At 44.4% G+C, this 14,219-nt stretch overlaps 1 protein-coding gene across 1 annotated transcript in view; it reads left to right on the top strand.

Moving 5' to 3' along the window:
* The first annotated feature begins 10,403 nt into the window (after window positions 1–10,403).
* FRMD4A (FERM domain containing 4A) overlaps window positions 10,404–14,219 on the top strand; it is a 383,693-nt gene continuing 379,877 nt past the window's right edge. The window contains exons 1-2 of the mRNA XM_069801649.1: window positions 10,404–10,523; window positions 10,994–11,128. Of these exons, the coding sequence (XP_069657750.1) occupies window positions 11,084–11,128 (45 nt within the window). The 5' untranslated portion in view covers window positions 10,404–10,523; window positions 10,994–11,083. The remainder of the gene's footprint in view (window positions 10,524–10,993; window positions 11,129–14,219) is intronic.

Raw genomic sequence — 14,219 nt, 5'->3', positions numbered from 1 at the left:
GTCCTTTGAGTATCTCTCATCTGTACCTTCCTCCAGTTTTGGGGTTTCTGAAAGAGAAGCTGGGATGCCTGAGCCCAGCAGGGGCTTTGGGGTTGCAGACACTTCTGGTACCACATCAGCTTGGTTGGATGCCAAAATCTCTGAGGACAAGGAAACAGAAGAGTTTTCCATCTCCTCGCTGGTCAGCACCGCGGGGTCTGCTGGCCCTCCATTTGGCAGTCCCAGGCCCTTGGGAGAGAGCTTAAAAGACATCCTGATGTCCCTTGTGCTTATGTGATTTGAGATGTTGAGCCCTCTGTTGTCATCCCTGTGCTACGCTAGCATCTAATAGCTGTCGCGCCTCTGGCCCATGCCTGGGTAGAAGCCAGTAACTAGTGGTTGAGAGATGGTGAGGAAGAGGAGCTTGATAAGCTGCTTTAATGGTAAAACCCAACATGGGGATGGGGAAAAGTCAGTATTTCTCTTGCAATAAGCTACAGCTGCCGGAGGGCTGGGAAGCAGCCTTCCCAGTTGCAAAGTGACACCAGTAACAGTTTCTCCAATGGTTTAAACTTGATCTATTTGACTCTGTCCTGAAATGGAGATTAATTTCTTCAGATGTGTGTGTCAGGTACCACACTCATGGCCAAAAAATGAGAAGTGGTGAGGAACAAGCCTGTACGCAACCCTGTGTCACTGCCTTCCCACCCACAGCAGATCTGAAGGGGTGGTCACTCTGTGGACCTAGCTGTTAACGGCTGTGGTCTAGAAAGGCATTTAAACACTTTTAATTCTTCCTTCCCCCAGAATGTGAAAGTTACTGTGAGTAAAGTGCACTATGGTCACCCCTGATTTCTGGGTGTAGAGCATCCCAGCTAGAGCTGTTATCTGTCTACCTCACTTGTCAGAGACACCAGATGTCCAGAAATCCCTGGCTGATGTGGTAACTCCTCAATAACCCACCAGTTTATGTTGCTGGCAAGGGAAAAAAAAACCCCACATTTGGGGAAAACTGGACATACAATGTCCCTACATGGGCCTGGAGCCCCAGGTCTTGGCTGCCCGGGGGTGCTGTAGGGAGGACCTGATTAGATAAAGTGGAGACCAGAAGTATCTTTTGAAATTGGATTATATGGGCAACCATAAACTTGTAACAACTGGACTTAGGATTCACAGAAACAATATTCATTATGAAGCTGCTTTACTGTGAAATCACTGTTGGCTCTTTAATACCGTTAAGCATAAAATACAGTAACTGTTTTGCAAACTAATTGCCGAGAAAGCAGAGACAATCTATCTTAGCATTTGTTTATATGCAATGAGGTTTTATAATCTAATTTGCAGATTACCAGCCATGATATTTAAGGCAATTAATGGACTGAGCTGAATTGCTCACTCCCTTATGTGTGGTTTTCACAGAACATATTTCTGGACTAAGGAAGGGTACTTAAAATTCTGCACTCACTTCTGTTTATTAATGGCCATACTCTTCCAGAACTGTAGATGTTACCTAGTGAACACAGTTCTGCTTTTATTACTATTCCCATAAATTAGTTACTTGTAACAGTAATTCATAAGTGAATAAAACTGATTTTCCTTTTTATTTTAAAATTGACTTCTGTTAAATACGACACTGTTACTCTTGACTACATTATGAAATAGCAACTGAATTATAAACGCTTAACACTTTGATAACTTGCTCTGGCAAGCATCAATATACGGTTTGCTGTAAATATTCTAAATGCAGAAATCCTTTGTATCTTACTGCTGTGAGTGCAATTTTTTTTCTCTTAAACCGCTGTTAGTCCCTCCATCTCACTGTGGATTGTCAACTCTTCAGTGTGAGCAATGCATCTTACTTAGGTCGTGCCACAGCAATCAATGCTGAAATAGCCGTGACAGTTTGAGAGGTTACAGCAGTGTGCTGGAAGCCAGGTGAATAGATTGTGAAAGTATTCATCACTTTCCCCTTCTTGAAGCCCAGACTTTGCTCTGAAGCAGATGAGCACTCATGATTTGATCTGATGTGGGAGTGGAAACAAATAGTTGATAATAACATCCCTGGTCTAGTAAGGTATATGTACAGTGCCTAACGCCACAGAGGCATCTAAATCTCTGATGGATATCCAAAATGCAACTGTGGTACAAACGATTTTGACAAAGAGATCAAGAGTTCATGCTGACTTTCACATGTGAGCCTGTGCTATTTTTATTCCTCAGCCCAAGGCAGATGACCTGCGTCTTTGCGTACCCCAGCCTTGCCACAATTCTCGGTATGGTTTTCTTGCTTGTCTAAGGGAACCTGCTTGAGAATGACTTTTGTGTCTCTCTGGGCTTACCTCAAGTTGTGGCAGAAGGAAAGGGTAAACCTAAGGGAGGGCAGGCGGCCTCTGGAAGATGTGACTGACGCTGGGAGCATCCTGAGTGGTCAGCAGGCTCCATGACCTGGGACTCACTCCGAGTCTGTGGTTTGCATGTGTCCTCAAATGCACACCTAGCCCTGGTGTGGTTCTCCCTGGCTCAGGCTGGAAGGCCTGAGCTGAGACGCTCACAGCACATGCAGCCAGCAACACTGGTAGTTGAGGGTAGCTCCCAAGGCTGATGCTCAAGCTGAGATTTGTTGACAATGTTAAAATAGTCATTTAGAATTCTGTAGTAGCCAATGGAGAGAGTCCAGCCCCCCCAGAGAGTACTCATCCCATCTGAAGATTAATGGGATGTGTAACCTACCCTCTGGAGCTGCACGTATTAGTCCATTGACTGGTGAAGGAGCCTTAATTGGCTATCTTTGGCTAGACGTCTTACTCATAAATTGTTTTGACTAGGTTAGGTGACTCCTGGTCTAAGGACAGAAGCTGAGAATAGACTGCTCTCAGCAACACTTGCATTCAGGTGGGTATTATTTGGTTTAACTTTCTGCCCTGAGGCATTATGTAGCAGAAGTCACTTTACTTAATATCCAGCCAAACAATATCTGTGTGAAGTCCACACTGTGCAGAAGCTGTTCTGAGGCTGAAAGGCAGATGCTCTGTGAGGACAAGAAAGGGGTTTCATGGTGGGGGCATAGGTGGGACCAAAGAAATGGACATCCCATCCCTGGTTGCATTACAGAGTCTCTTTGAGAATACAGGCAACAGCTTGAGAATATAGTGCTGCCCTAAAAGGACCCCTGGGGCTTGAATTCAAAGTGTTGAGCCTTCGCACCTTCACTTCCCAGGCACTGAAAACTTGTCTACCTGATGTGCTGAGGTTTTTGTTAGAGAAGATTCAAAAGGTCGAATACACCTTTCAGACCCAAGGACAGTACATGGGGCAAAGACTGGATGTTCCAGACCCTCCATAACCCCTACCCACTTACATGTAGTCTTGTACATATGTACTCAACCCTCTTTGTGTCGTGATTTTTTTTAATGGGGCCTGGGTGGGCCTAAAGATGGGTGCAATGCGTTAACCTGAACATATTTAAGAGGTGAATGAGTGTAAAATGAGATGCACTGAGAAGAAAAGGATTCAAACGCTCAAGCCTTGCCCAGAGGAAAAGGCAATTGCATGATATGCACTAATATGTGGCATAGTGTAGCAAAGGTGTTAGGTCTCATCTGAAATAATGTAGATGGTGTTGGTCAGTGCTGTTCAGGGAAGACAAATCGTAGTTGGTGTGGGTAGCAAAGGGTTTCTAATGGAAAGAGACAGTCTTTTCCTTGGCAGACCTCTAGACAACCCTTAGAGGGCAAAACAAATGCTCAGAATAAATTTGGATATCTCAAATACATCCAGGGATAAATTGTTAGGAGCTAGAGCTACTTCAGTTGAAATATAGTGTCAGCACAAAGATTAAGAACTGGTTATGAATAAATCTGGATTGGAAGTTAAAAACGTGCAGTAAACCAAAACCTGGTAAGCTTTTCAGCACAACTATGCATAGGTTGGCTAAGAGGAACTAGGCTTGTTGATGAGAGATCACTCCCCTCCAGGCTCTTTTAAATGAATACTAGAAGAAAAAAAATTTTTAAAAAATTGAAAATGGAATTGATTGAGAAGTGCTGCTTTATTTCACTAAGATTGCACTTGCACAGGTGAGAATTAGGTCAAGTAAGCACAAGTATAGCCCAACAGATCATGCAACAGCACTGGGGAATGCATTTTCAGAAAACAAATATAACTATAACTGCAGATTCCACACCCTGTATTGGGTCTCTGTGTTCAGCTGGACTCATGATATCTGAGACTGATGAGGCCAACATCTTATAAATGTCAAATTAATATTAAACAATCATGATATGAAGCCCAGGGCGTTCAAATTGAGTAAGATGATTATTGAATGTTAATTATTATGCCACTATTAAGTCATACTTTGAGTTATGACATGTTTATTTTCTAGTTATTAACCTTCAGGTTTTTTTTAAATTAGGGTTGTCCCAGTGCACTGTTAGTGTTATGTTCTCACACGCTAAATTTAATAGAATATAAGCTGGAAGAACATTGGAAGTCAGCTTTTGGAATACTTTTATGTTAGGTTTTTCTTTTAATCTACATCTTTTCTTGCAACAGGTTTAAACGCCACAGGCTGTTTCATGAAGCAGAGGAAGTTCAGAGTTTTGCTGGGAACTGGGCTTTTCTGGCTTGCTTGGTGTGGGCTGTGATAATTGGGTGAGGATATACTGGGGAATGGGAGCTCAGACAAAGTCATAGACAGGTCTGAGATGTATGAGTCCCAAGCAGTGACAGAGGTCAGCCCAGCTGCTCGTGGATGACGGGAGATGCTATGTCTGGTTAAACCTGCCCTGTTCAGGACAGTAATAATTCATGTCCAGGGCTGTCCAGCCCCTACTGAGTTTAGAACAGAAAGGCAGTACTGATTGATGGGAGATGCAGGAGGTGCATCCACTGACCGGAGCTCAGCAGGGGATGCTTTGCCTCCCAGGTATCAGGTGCAGACTACCAAGATTCCCAACATCTTGCACAGCACAGGCTGAAGGGGGACCTGGAAGACATGAGTCTTTCTCCCATTGAGAGGCAGAAAGAAGTAGACCAACCTCATCTCAAAATTGAGAGAGGCAGTAGCGCCTGAGGCAGCTGGCTTTGTGCAAGAGCAGTAGGTCTGCTCATATGTCAGAGTCCATTCACTGCTTCTGATGGGAAGCCACCCCACTTCCAACACATATTTCTTGTATGTGACTATGGTATACTTCTGTAAGGCTGTTACTTTGAACTCGTACTACTGGCATAACTCTCTGGACACTCTAGTTCTCATAGTTACACACAAGACCTTTTTCTGGCCTGCTTAGGTCTCTTGAAAGTGGTCTAAGGCTGGGCATCGCCTCGTGGTTGGCACAGAGGCCACAAGAAGCCTCAGTTCTCCTCCTGGCCCAGGCAGCTCTCTGCTAGGGGACTCTGGACTAAGTCTTTTTGCTATGCTAGGTCACACCCTCACACTTGTGGAAGAGGTGTGCAATGACCTTTTCTTTCTTTGGTCTCCAGTGATAGTCACCGTCGTGAAGAAGTGTCTTCAGAGGGTCCAAGAAATATCTCTGCCTCTAGCTATGGTGGTATATCAGGAAAGTTCTGTGGTATCTCGCCCTTGTCCTTACAATAAGAAGATATTTCGAGGACTCTTATTATTCCAAAGCAGTGCCTAGCAAAGCTAATTAGTGTTCAGACATAAGTCATCTTGGGAGTGGGACTGCTTAGCAATGAGCAGCCTGTGGGTTGCTTGCACAGCTCTAAAGACAAATGATCCAGAGAGGTTCAATCAGGGAAGCACTCAGCAATTGGATGGAGGCAGAGTCTCTAGTTTATGCCACTCACAAACAGCGCTATTTTCTCAGTGAACAGTTGCCAAAAAAAAAGCAAGGCAAGGAAAATGTGCCAATCAACCGCTAAACAGGAAATTAGAGATGAGTTTGAGATTAATCCTTCTCTTAGCCTGTGTCAGTCTAGGTGTCCACCTAACCTGGGTAGATTTCTAGCAATATTTTCTTTAATACCTCCTCACTGAGGAAGGCAAGGAAATATTTTCCCAAACACTTGGTAGGGAACCCTTCACTAACTTCCCTCTCCAGAGAGTGGCAGTGGAGGAAGAGGCTGATGAGAGACCCTCCCCCTCGTACATCCACATGCAGTTGCTTCATTTGACAGTCTGCTGACTCCAGGAATGACGTTTCTCTTCCTATAGATCATTTCTTTGCCAGCTTGGAGAATCAGCCTTATCACTACAATTATGATTATCAAAAGCTTCTAAGAGAGTTTTCAAAAGAAGCAGTCCCAGCCCTGCTGGAATCTGTTTGTGGGGCATGACAAGTGCTTTTTAGAGCAATTGGGTTGATGGAAGGGAGCAAAGGAAGGTAAGGAGAAGAGCTAATGCAGTAAGTTCCTTCCAGATCTTTTTTAAAGCTGAGTGAATAATTCACAATGAATAATTTACTTGTTGGCATCAGGCTTTTATCTTCTTTGGGGATATGCTACAAGCACAATGTAGGTCCTCAAATTTGTCTGTTTGAATTATGTGAATATGTCTTTCTGTGTAATTCTCTATAGCTTGGTTAGGCATCTTAGACATCGCAGCTGTGTTGCTTTGTTGCAGTTTGTTGTATGAAGTGGTTCCTCCTTTGTGGATTAAAGCAGAAGCACTTCTGCTGTGGCCATTCATAATGCAAATTTGATTTCTGTGACTAACACGTACTTGAAACTAATCACCTAAGTTCCAGCAAACAATTGAGATGCATGAGGAACACATGAAAGGCTGAAGGAAATTCAATAAACTTGGACAGCTTTTCATACTCTCGCATCATCTATTCTTTTCACACCACTGAAAGCTCATTGTCCTTAAATTTGTTAAACATTTAGAAGCATGGCATAAACTTTGATATATCTCAAGTCCGAGAGATGCTTGTTGGGTTCCCCATTCGTTTTTCGGATGGGTGAGAGTCTTGCAAGTGGATGTGATTCTGGTCACTTCATTGCTTATGTTAGCACCATCAACTTTAATTGACTATTTTCCTGCCAAGACAATAGCAGGACTTGTTTTATTAAGTCCTTGTAAATCAAGGTAAAGACTTTAACTCCTCTTGAAAAAACAATTTTCTTTGTACATACCTTTGCTTAAATAAGAGACCTCCTGGCAGTTGTCATATCACGGGACAACATTTCACCCAAATGCACATCTGTGATGCAAAAAAGCAAATCAAAATTCATATCAGGATTTTGATCTCTCCCAAATATCACAAGTGACTGGAGGAAGGACTTTGATTTTTTAGTGGTTAAAATATATATGGTAGCAGTACACAGGAAATTTACTTTCACTTGGCTGAAAACTAGAGTTCCTGTTTGCTCACTGAAGAAAAAAACAGGAAATAAATTTAATTAAAAACATAAGTTTTGTACCAGCTGAAATCAAGCCTTACAATTAACCCTGAGCTCTGTGTTGCCTTTGTTCATACCATTAATAATGCCGCCTTCTCGGCCTCCAAAACCACGTCTCCTGTTGAGGACAATAGGTGCCTGTCAGGTTCTGTACGTCCATGAACAGTCAATATAATGCGCTTTTGGCAGAGGGTTTTCCTACCACTTTGCATTACCAAAACCTCAAATCACAGCCCCAGCAACCACCAGCTCTAACGATGGTGACCCACCATGGCATGTCATACCAATGCTTATATTATCCTTGTCAAAGTAATGGCAGTGATAACACTGGAATTGGAGGATCCCTCTAGATATACCAGTCTGCAAGTGCTTTATATCTTCTTACTGGTATCAATTTTTGTATTAATCCAGCATTTGCTATAATAGCTTTTCTTTGAGTGATTGTAAGCAGTTACTTACATTACAGTTAACCAATTGTAGCACCTATTTCTCTTAAAGTATAGAGGAAAAAAACCCCAACCTAGCTAATAAACTCTTTTCTTTTGCTAATGTCATAGCTTTAGGCCTTGAAACAAAACCACAAGTCTGTAGTTTTAACCATCTATCCAATAAGTTCCTTTTTAAAATTGTTCTTCTTATTTCTTGACAACCTGCAGTGAATAATGACCTATTTTTTTTCCTCTTGCGCTATGAAATTTATTCACATAAAATAGTAGAAAGTGGCAAACCTGTAAGTTTGCAAGTGTACCTTGAAGCCATAGATCATATACTTGTGCACAGGTGGCTCCCTACGTATGATCATTACCCTGAGACTTGCAGAGCTCAGGGAAAAACCTAGAATTTTTTCAAGGACACCACAAATGATAACTAGCTCCTAGTGTTTGACTGAGATTTTACCCTGCTCAGCTGTAGAGTGAATTCAGGAACTAGAGGTGGAAGAGACGTCCGCACTTCTGGATTCTTCATTTTAGCCGAGTCCAAAATTGTGGGGAAAGGCTGGTTCCTTAAAATCACTGGCAAAGGAGCAACCTTGCTTGTCAGACTTGAGAGTTACTGAATGTGTTGTTTCTGCAGCCACCTCCTTACAGTACTTCAGATTAAGTTAGTGTAGGGAAAAATGTAATAGCCTTGGGATATTTGTCATGGTACTCTTGAAAAAGATTTAGTTACATATTTTATAATTTGATGCCTTGAGATGTTTTTTAAAACTTATCTTCATCTTTTATTCTGCATATGTTCCCTTTTCAAGAGGCATTTAAGTAGCCTACTTCTCCACTCCTTATAACAGTCAACGACCTGTTCACCTTCAGGGATGAAGACAAATCTCTTTAGAGGGAAGGGAGCAGATCACATTGTATGATGGCTCATAGCTTCAGATGACTGTGGGGCGAAGAATAACCCACTGCAGACAGCCATGGTTAGACAGCCCTCTGGTTAGAAAGCACTGCGAAACTCTGCCTCAGCTCTCTGGTCTGATTGAAGCAAATCGCTGAAGCCCAGAGCTCCGTGGTCCTCAGGTACCTCAATGCATCTGAGGATCTGGGCCCCCGCTCCTCATCAGTGGAGATGACTTACATCCAAGGGTGGAGATAAGCGCGGCTGCTGGCATAAGCGTGTTTTCACCGGAGCTACGCTCACTGCAGTGAAGGCGGCCAGGTCTCAAACAACGCGGTAAATGCCACCCCCAGGCGTGACACAAGGAACTCTCCTTGAGTGTTGACGTCTGTAACTCAAAACCAAGAAGGGACGACCCGAGAAAATGCCTCCCTGTGTGCTCATGAGCGAGTCTACACTTTCTCTTGAGAGGTGTCCTCTCTGTGTACAAGTGGCTTCCCCCTCCCGCACCTCTTGGTGGAGAACGTGCTGAGGGAAGGAAGCCCCTGCCATCACCATGCAACACCCAGGCTTGGTGCTATGGCTTGTGGTGGTGCTGGGGATTTCACTGGTCTATGTATTTATGTGAAAAAAACCCAAGCTTCTCTATATGCCACATGCTATACGTGCATTACAAGAAGGGTGGTCCCCTGGCTCAAGAGCAGTATGCTGGGAGGTATGGGTCTGCCAGAGATGTCCTGAAGGACCTTCCTAGGGCAATGTCTGCAATCTCCCATGTCCTGTGTCCCCTTTGCTAAGAAATGGTGATAGGTGAGCAACGAGAGGTTGGGCAAATACGTACTCCAGTGTGGCACAGTCCACAGCTGACCTGCCAGATGTAGCTGGCAGAGTACAAGGGCTGGATTACCGCTGCCCGCCTTCATGGAGACAGCGATTTGATCCTCTTTTCTATCCTGGTGCCAATTTCTATAAAAGTTGCAGGAATGACACATGTCAGAAAATTCAACTCTGGTTGAATTTGTCTGAAACTTAATTGGGTTCCAAAATCATGGGGGTGGGGTGGGAACGTGCAGGTGGGAGTTGGAAGATGAACAGACATTGTCATTACATGAAGCCTAACGTTTCAGGAAATGAAGCCAAAATTCTGCTTGTTCAGAGGGGAGATGCGAGAACTGGTAGGCTGAAGCCCAGGAGGTTTTTGAGCCCTACAAACCAGGGGTCCTACAGGTCCGGCAGGGCACATCCATGTGAGAGTACTGGCCTTCCTACCAGGATGCTCTGTTTATTTTTAAAGGCTTTCAGAAAGCCATCTTCCATTTACAGCCAGCATTTAAACAAGGGGCTTATTTTCAAGGCTAATTTGTCTTTGTGGCTTAACCGGCCACATTTCCACAATTAGCCGTCGCCAGCCCCCCGAGCCGCAGGAGCTCGGTGGGGGATTGCAGCGTGTTGCCTTACGACGGGAGGGAAGGGGGGGCTGCCTGGCTGCCGTCTCCATGCGGTACAGGCAGCGTGATCAGAGCGCTAACACAACAGCCTGTGTAATTACATGTTTCTAGGAAGTGTGTTAGCTCCACGGGGAGCTGAGTCCATTTGGAGAAGAGGAGGAGGAGGAAGAGACTTTCTTGGGGGGTGGGGTGAGTAAGGTGAAAAGGGTCAGTGCGTAAGCCAGCTCTCGCTCGAATATGATAAAGGTAATTCTTGCTCTCGAGTGAACGCCGGGTGCTTCCTGGCTCTGGCTCCTCTCCCTCGTTGCTCATGTCTGTATTATGCAGGCGTCTGCTTTCAAAACCAGGCGAAGCAGGGCTTTGCGAGAAGAGAGAAGAAATTTGACCCTGTTGGAAGCGGTACGTTGCGATATTTGACATTGTTTCTGCGCTATCAGCGCCAGGGCAGGGAGGAAGATGCAGAGTCAGAGGCATGGCAGTTTTACGCTACCTAGGCATTTATGTAGGTGGAGGAAGGAAAGGGGCAATTAAAAGCAATTAATTATAGTCCGCATGTTGGGGCAGAGGGAGGAGGGCTTGGACCTAACCTGTCATGTAGGTGTTTGATACGTGTCCTCTGTTGCTGCTGCTCTCTGTGGCAGCACGCGCCTGAGCTTTAAATATCCTGCAGTTCCCGATATCTTGTTTCTCCAGCAGGCTCACCATTTCATTTTCCTCCTCTCTCTAGTGTAAAATTTGGCCTAGCTTAAGCTCATTTCCCTGGCTGAGAAGGTTATTTCCTTCCCTCCTCTCCTCCCCACCCCCTCATCCATCCTCTCCTCCTCTTGCGAATGCTCTCCGACCCTGATTTGGGGTTTCTCTCCCTGCAGTTAGCTGTGGGCTCTGTGGATGCTTTCCCGTGACGGAGGGCCGAGGGCTGACCGAGTCGTGGGGAGGATTTCTAGGTAGGAAGCGAGGAGATGGCTGTGCAGCGTGCTCCCGAATCTGCTCTGAGCTTGCTGATGGTAAGTGCTTGCTGAAATCCTTTTGGGAAGGGGGGGGGGTTGGGGGTAGGCGAGGGGAGTTACACCGCACAGATTCAGGGCACCAAATCCACGGGAGGATTTTGCGTGAGCCACCGCTTGGCTTTTACAGGTCCCGGGGAACTTTGCAAAGGGCTTGTCTGGTGCTCGCGTGGGGACGGTCCTCCCGCAATGGGTTTTAATGCATCTGGACCAGTGTTCAAAGCAGGATTTTGAAGTCACCTTTCCGGCAGAGCTGACACTCGCATTCGGGGTTTATCCTGCTCTGTAGTTTTTCATTTTGTTCGTTGTATCAGTGTCTTGAATTCTCACATCCTTCTGCTTTCTCCTGCTTTTGCCCTTGCTGATTGTGAGACAACTTAAATGATGAGAGCTTGATTTCTCTGTCGGTTGAGAGGCATGTTGTTAGCTGTGACCAGGTACTCAGATGTTGTATCATTTGGGGAATGGTCCTCTAATGCAGTGAATTGCCATTCGACTAGCTGCAGAGTGTGTCAGACCTGCACTGACTGCAGACTACAGGGTAATGACTAGTATTTATCTGAGCTATTTGCTACAACATGTTGAGCCACTGACCTACTTCTCAAAGTTCTGCATATTTATAATATTTTAAAGAAGATTATTTAGCAAAACACGTGGCTGAGTCCAGAAACATGCCACTGTCCTGCTGCAATTAAAATAAACCCTTTCGGTGGGGTATTAGAGAGTATTAGAGAGTTGTTTAGTTTTACTGATTTTATTTTTTTTTTCCTCTCTCCTACTCTTGTTGCCATTTTCTATGCAGCAGCATCAAGGATGGTTTTAGTGTAAGATCTCTGCTGGATGTTTTTCTGCCTAAATGTCACTGTAATATTTCCGCTGGAGAGTTGTTATAAGGAAGGAGCATGTGTGTGCGCACATGTGTCTGTGTGAATGCACAGATAAATACGTATTATATATATATTTATATAATTATTATTACTGATCTCTCTTCTGATTGTATTAGGAAATGGTCCCTAGCACTCAGAGACATGATGAGTTTAGTAAAGGGAATGCTGCAGGATAATAACCCTGTAGTGCCTAAGGTTGTTAAGAAAGGTCAAGTTGAGAAAAGCAAATTTTATGTCCATTACTCAAAATGCTAAACATGCTATTAAGCATCCGCATGGTTTGTTTTATATTTGCCAGTGACTGACCTGCTGTGTAAGCTCATTTTATTTCCTCTTGCTTCCCTCCGGCCTTCCTGGCTTTTTAAATGGCCTCTTTCTATTTCTCTTTCAAAGATAAATTGATGGGTGCCTGTCACCCCTGTGTCATTGTTTGGACGGTACATGCTTTTAGTTTCACTACCCTCTTAATTCTCAAGTTAAACCTCTCCTTCCTCCATCTCTGTACTCCTTGAACAGACCTTGTCAAACTCTGGTATGGTGCCAAGCTGCCCACAGATTTTTGCCCTTAAAACATGGCTTTCTGCTGCTACATGGCCTTGCCCCAGTTGTCACTTTGAGATGGGTAGGGTGTTTCTACAGCTCTGGCCTGTAACCTAGACCCTTCAGTTCTCCTCACCTTGGGCTGGGTTGGGGTCCACAGCCAAGGGGGTTCCTGCCTTTGACCCTGTGGATGGTTGGGTTGGTTGTGGGGGGGGGGGGGATGTATTTCTGGGCTGTGAGAGGACTCATGTAACTCTTTGGGCTCTGCTCCGGGATGGTCTGGTACTAGAGGATGGTTATGGGTGTAGAGAAGGGGATTTGGTATGTAAAATGCTCCACTTTGCCAACTGCTTCTTTTGCCTTAGATATTTCTTGGGTTGTGAATCAGTTTAGTTAACTAGAAAAACCTCGTCCTTTCCCGTCTGCCCCTCAAAGCCTTGGCTTTGATTGCATGCTTGAGCAGGCTCCCCTTGAATCAATAATAAATTCTTGCATAATTCATCCCACAATGAGCAGCTATAATGGCATCTCTCCTAAAACTGCCACCCTCCAGAGATTACAGGATCAGATGTCTTCAGGAAGTCCACAGAGGTAGCTTTTAATACTTTGATGGGCTTTCTCCATTGAGAGAGTTTTCTTTTAGCAACAAGGAGTATTTCGGTACTGCATTTCCCCTGCAATAGGATGCAGAATGTGCATCCAACCATCCACTTTTTAAGAGATCTAATCAGCAGCAGCATTTGGAAGTGCTGCATCACTCTCAGTCTGAAAATATTTCCTTCTCAATGGGGTACCTCAAAGCACTTTGTGTTGCAGGTAAAGAAACCAAGGTACAGAGTACAGAGCCATTAATTGATTTCTGTGGAATTTGGTGCACTGAATTGAGTGATCCAAATTAGGAGTTTTCTCATTCCAAACTCCTTTCTGGTCAGTTAAGAAAGATGGACATCTCCAGGGTGTGAGGTTTCCTTCCTATAGAAGGGCCATCTATAGGACATAGGTATCTAGCAAAGAGAGCTGCACATGGGACTGTGTGGCATTTCTGGGTGTCAGCCTTGATGACAGCTCATGATGACTTACCTGTGCCTGGTAAATGCTACCCAGGACATGGAGTTGACATGGCCTAAACCAGCTCCCAGATGGCAGGTCAGTGGGGAGGTGCACATTGCTCGTGCAGCCATTAGCACACCGGAGAATCTCATTAAACCTGCAGCCTTAGGTGGATGGGTCCTACTTCAGTTTAGTGAAAAAATATTGACCATACAATGAATTCATCTAAACTGAATCTGTTTTCATTTTGATCTTATTTTCTAGCCAGTTGAATACTCAGGTGTGTTTTTTGCCCTGGTTTTAGTGATTTTTTTTTTTCCCCCCCTTTTTTTCTCCCAGGCCAGGGAAAAGGCTCAATGAAGGAGAATTTCAGTCTTAAACATATATTTTCCGATCATAAAGGTATTGCTTTCATACAAAGACTGCAATCTGCAAATATAACTGCAACTTTTCCATTCTGGTAAATGACTTGTATTGCAAATGACTCTGGCTTGTGCCCGGTCTGTAGGACTCCTGCCTCTACCTTGCTCCAGAGACCACAGCAGATGAGGGATGTTGCCTGGTTCAGCATAGAGGAAATTGGGCTGAACTGTGCCCAAAGTGGCTCTGCCTGT

Source organism: Haliaeetus albicilla, chromosome 14 (assembly GCF_947461875.1).
Source record: "Haliaeetus albicilla chromosome 14, bHalAlb1.1, whole genome shotgun sequence".
In the NCBI taxonomy this organism is placed as follows: domain Eukaryota; kingdom Metazoa; phylum Chordata; class Aves; order Accipitriformes; family Accipitridae; genus Haliaeetus; species Haliaeetus albicilla.
The sequence above is the reverse complement of the archived record's forward strand: the minus strand, read 5'-3'. Positions and strand labels throughout refer to the sequence as shown.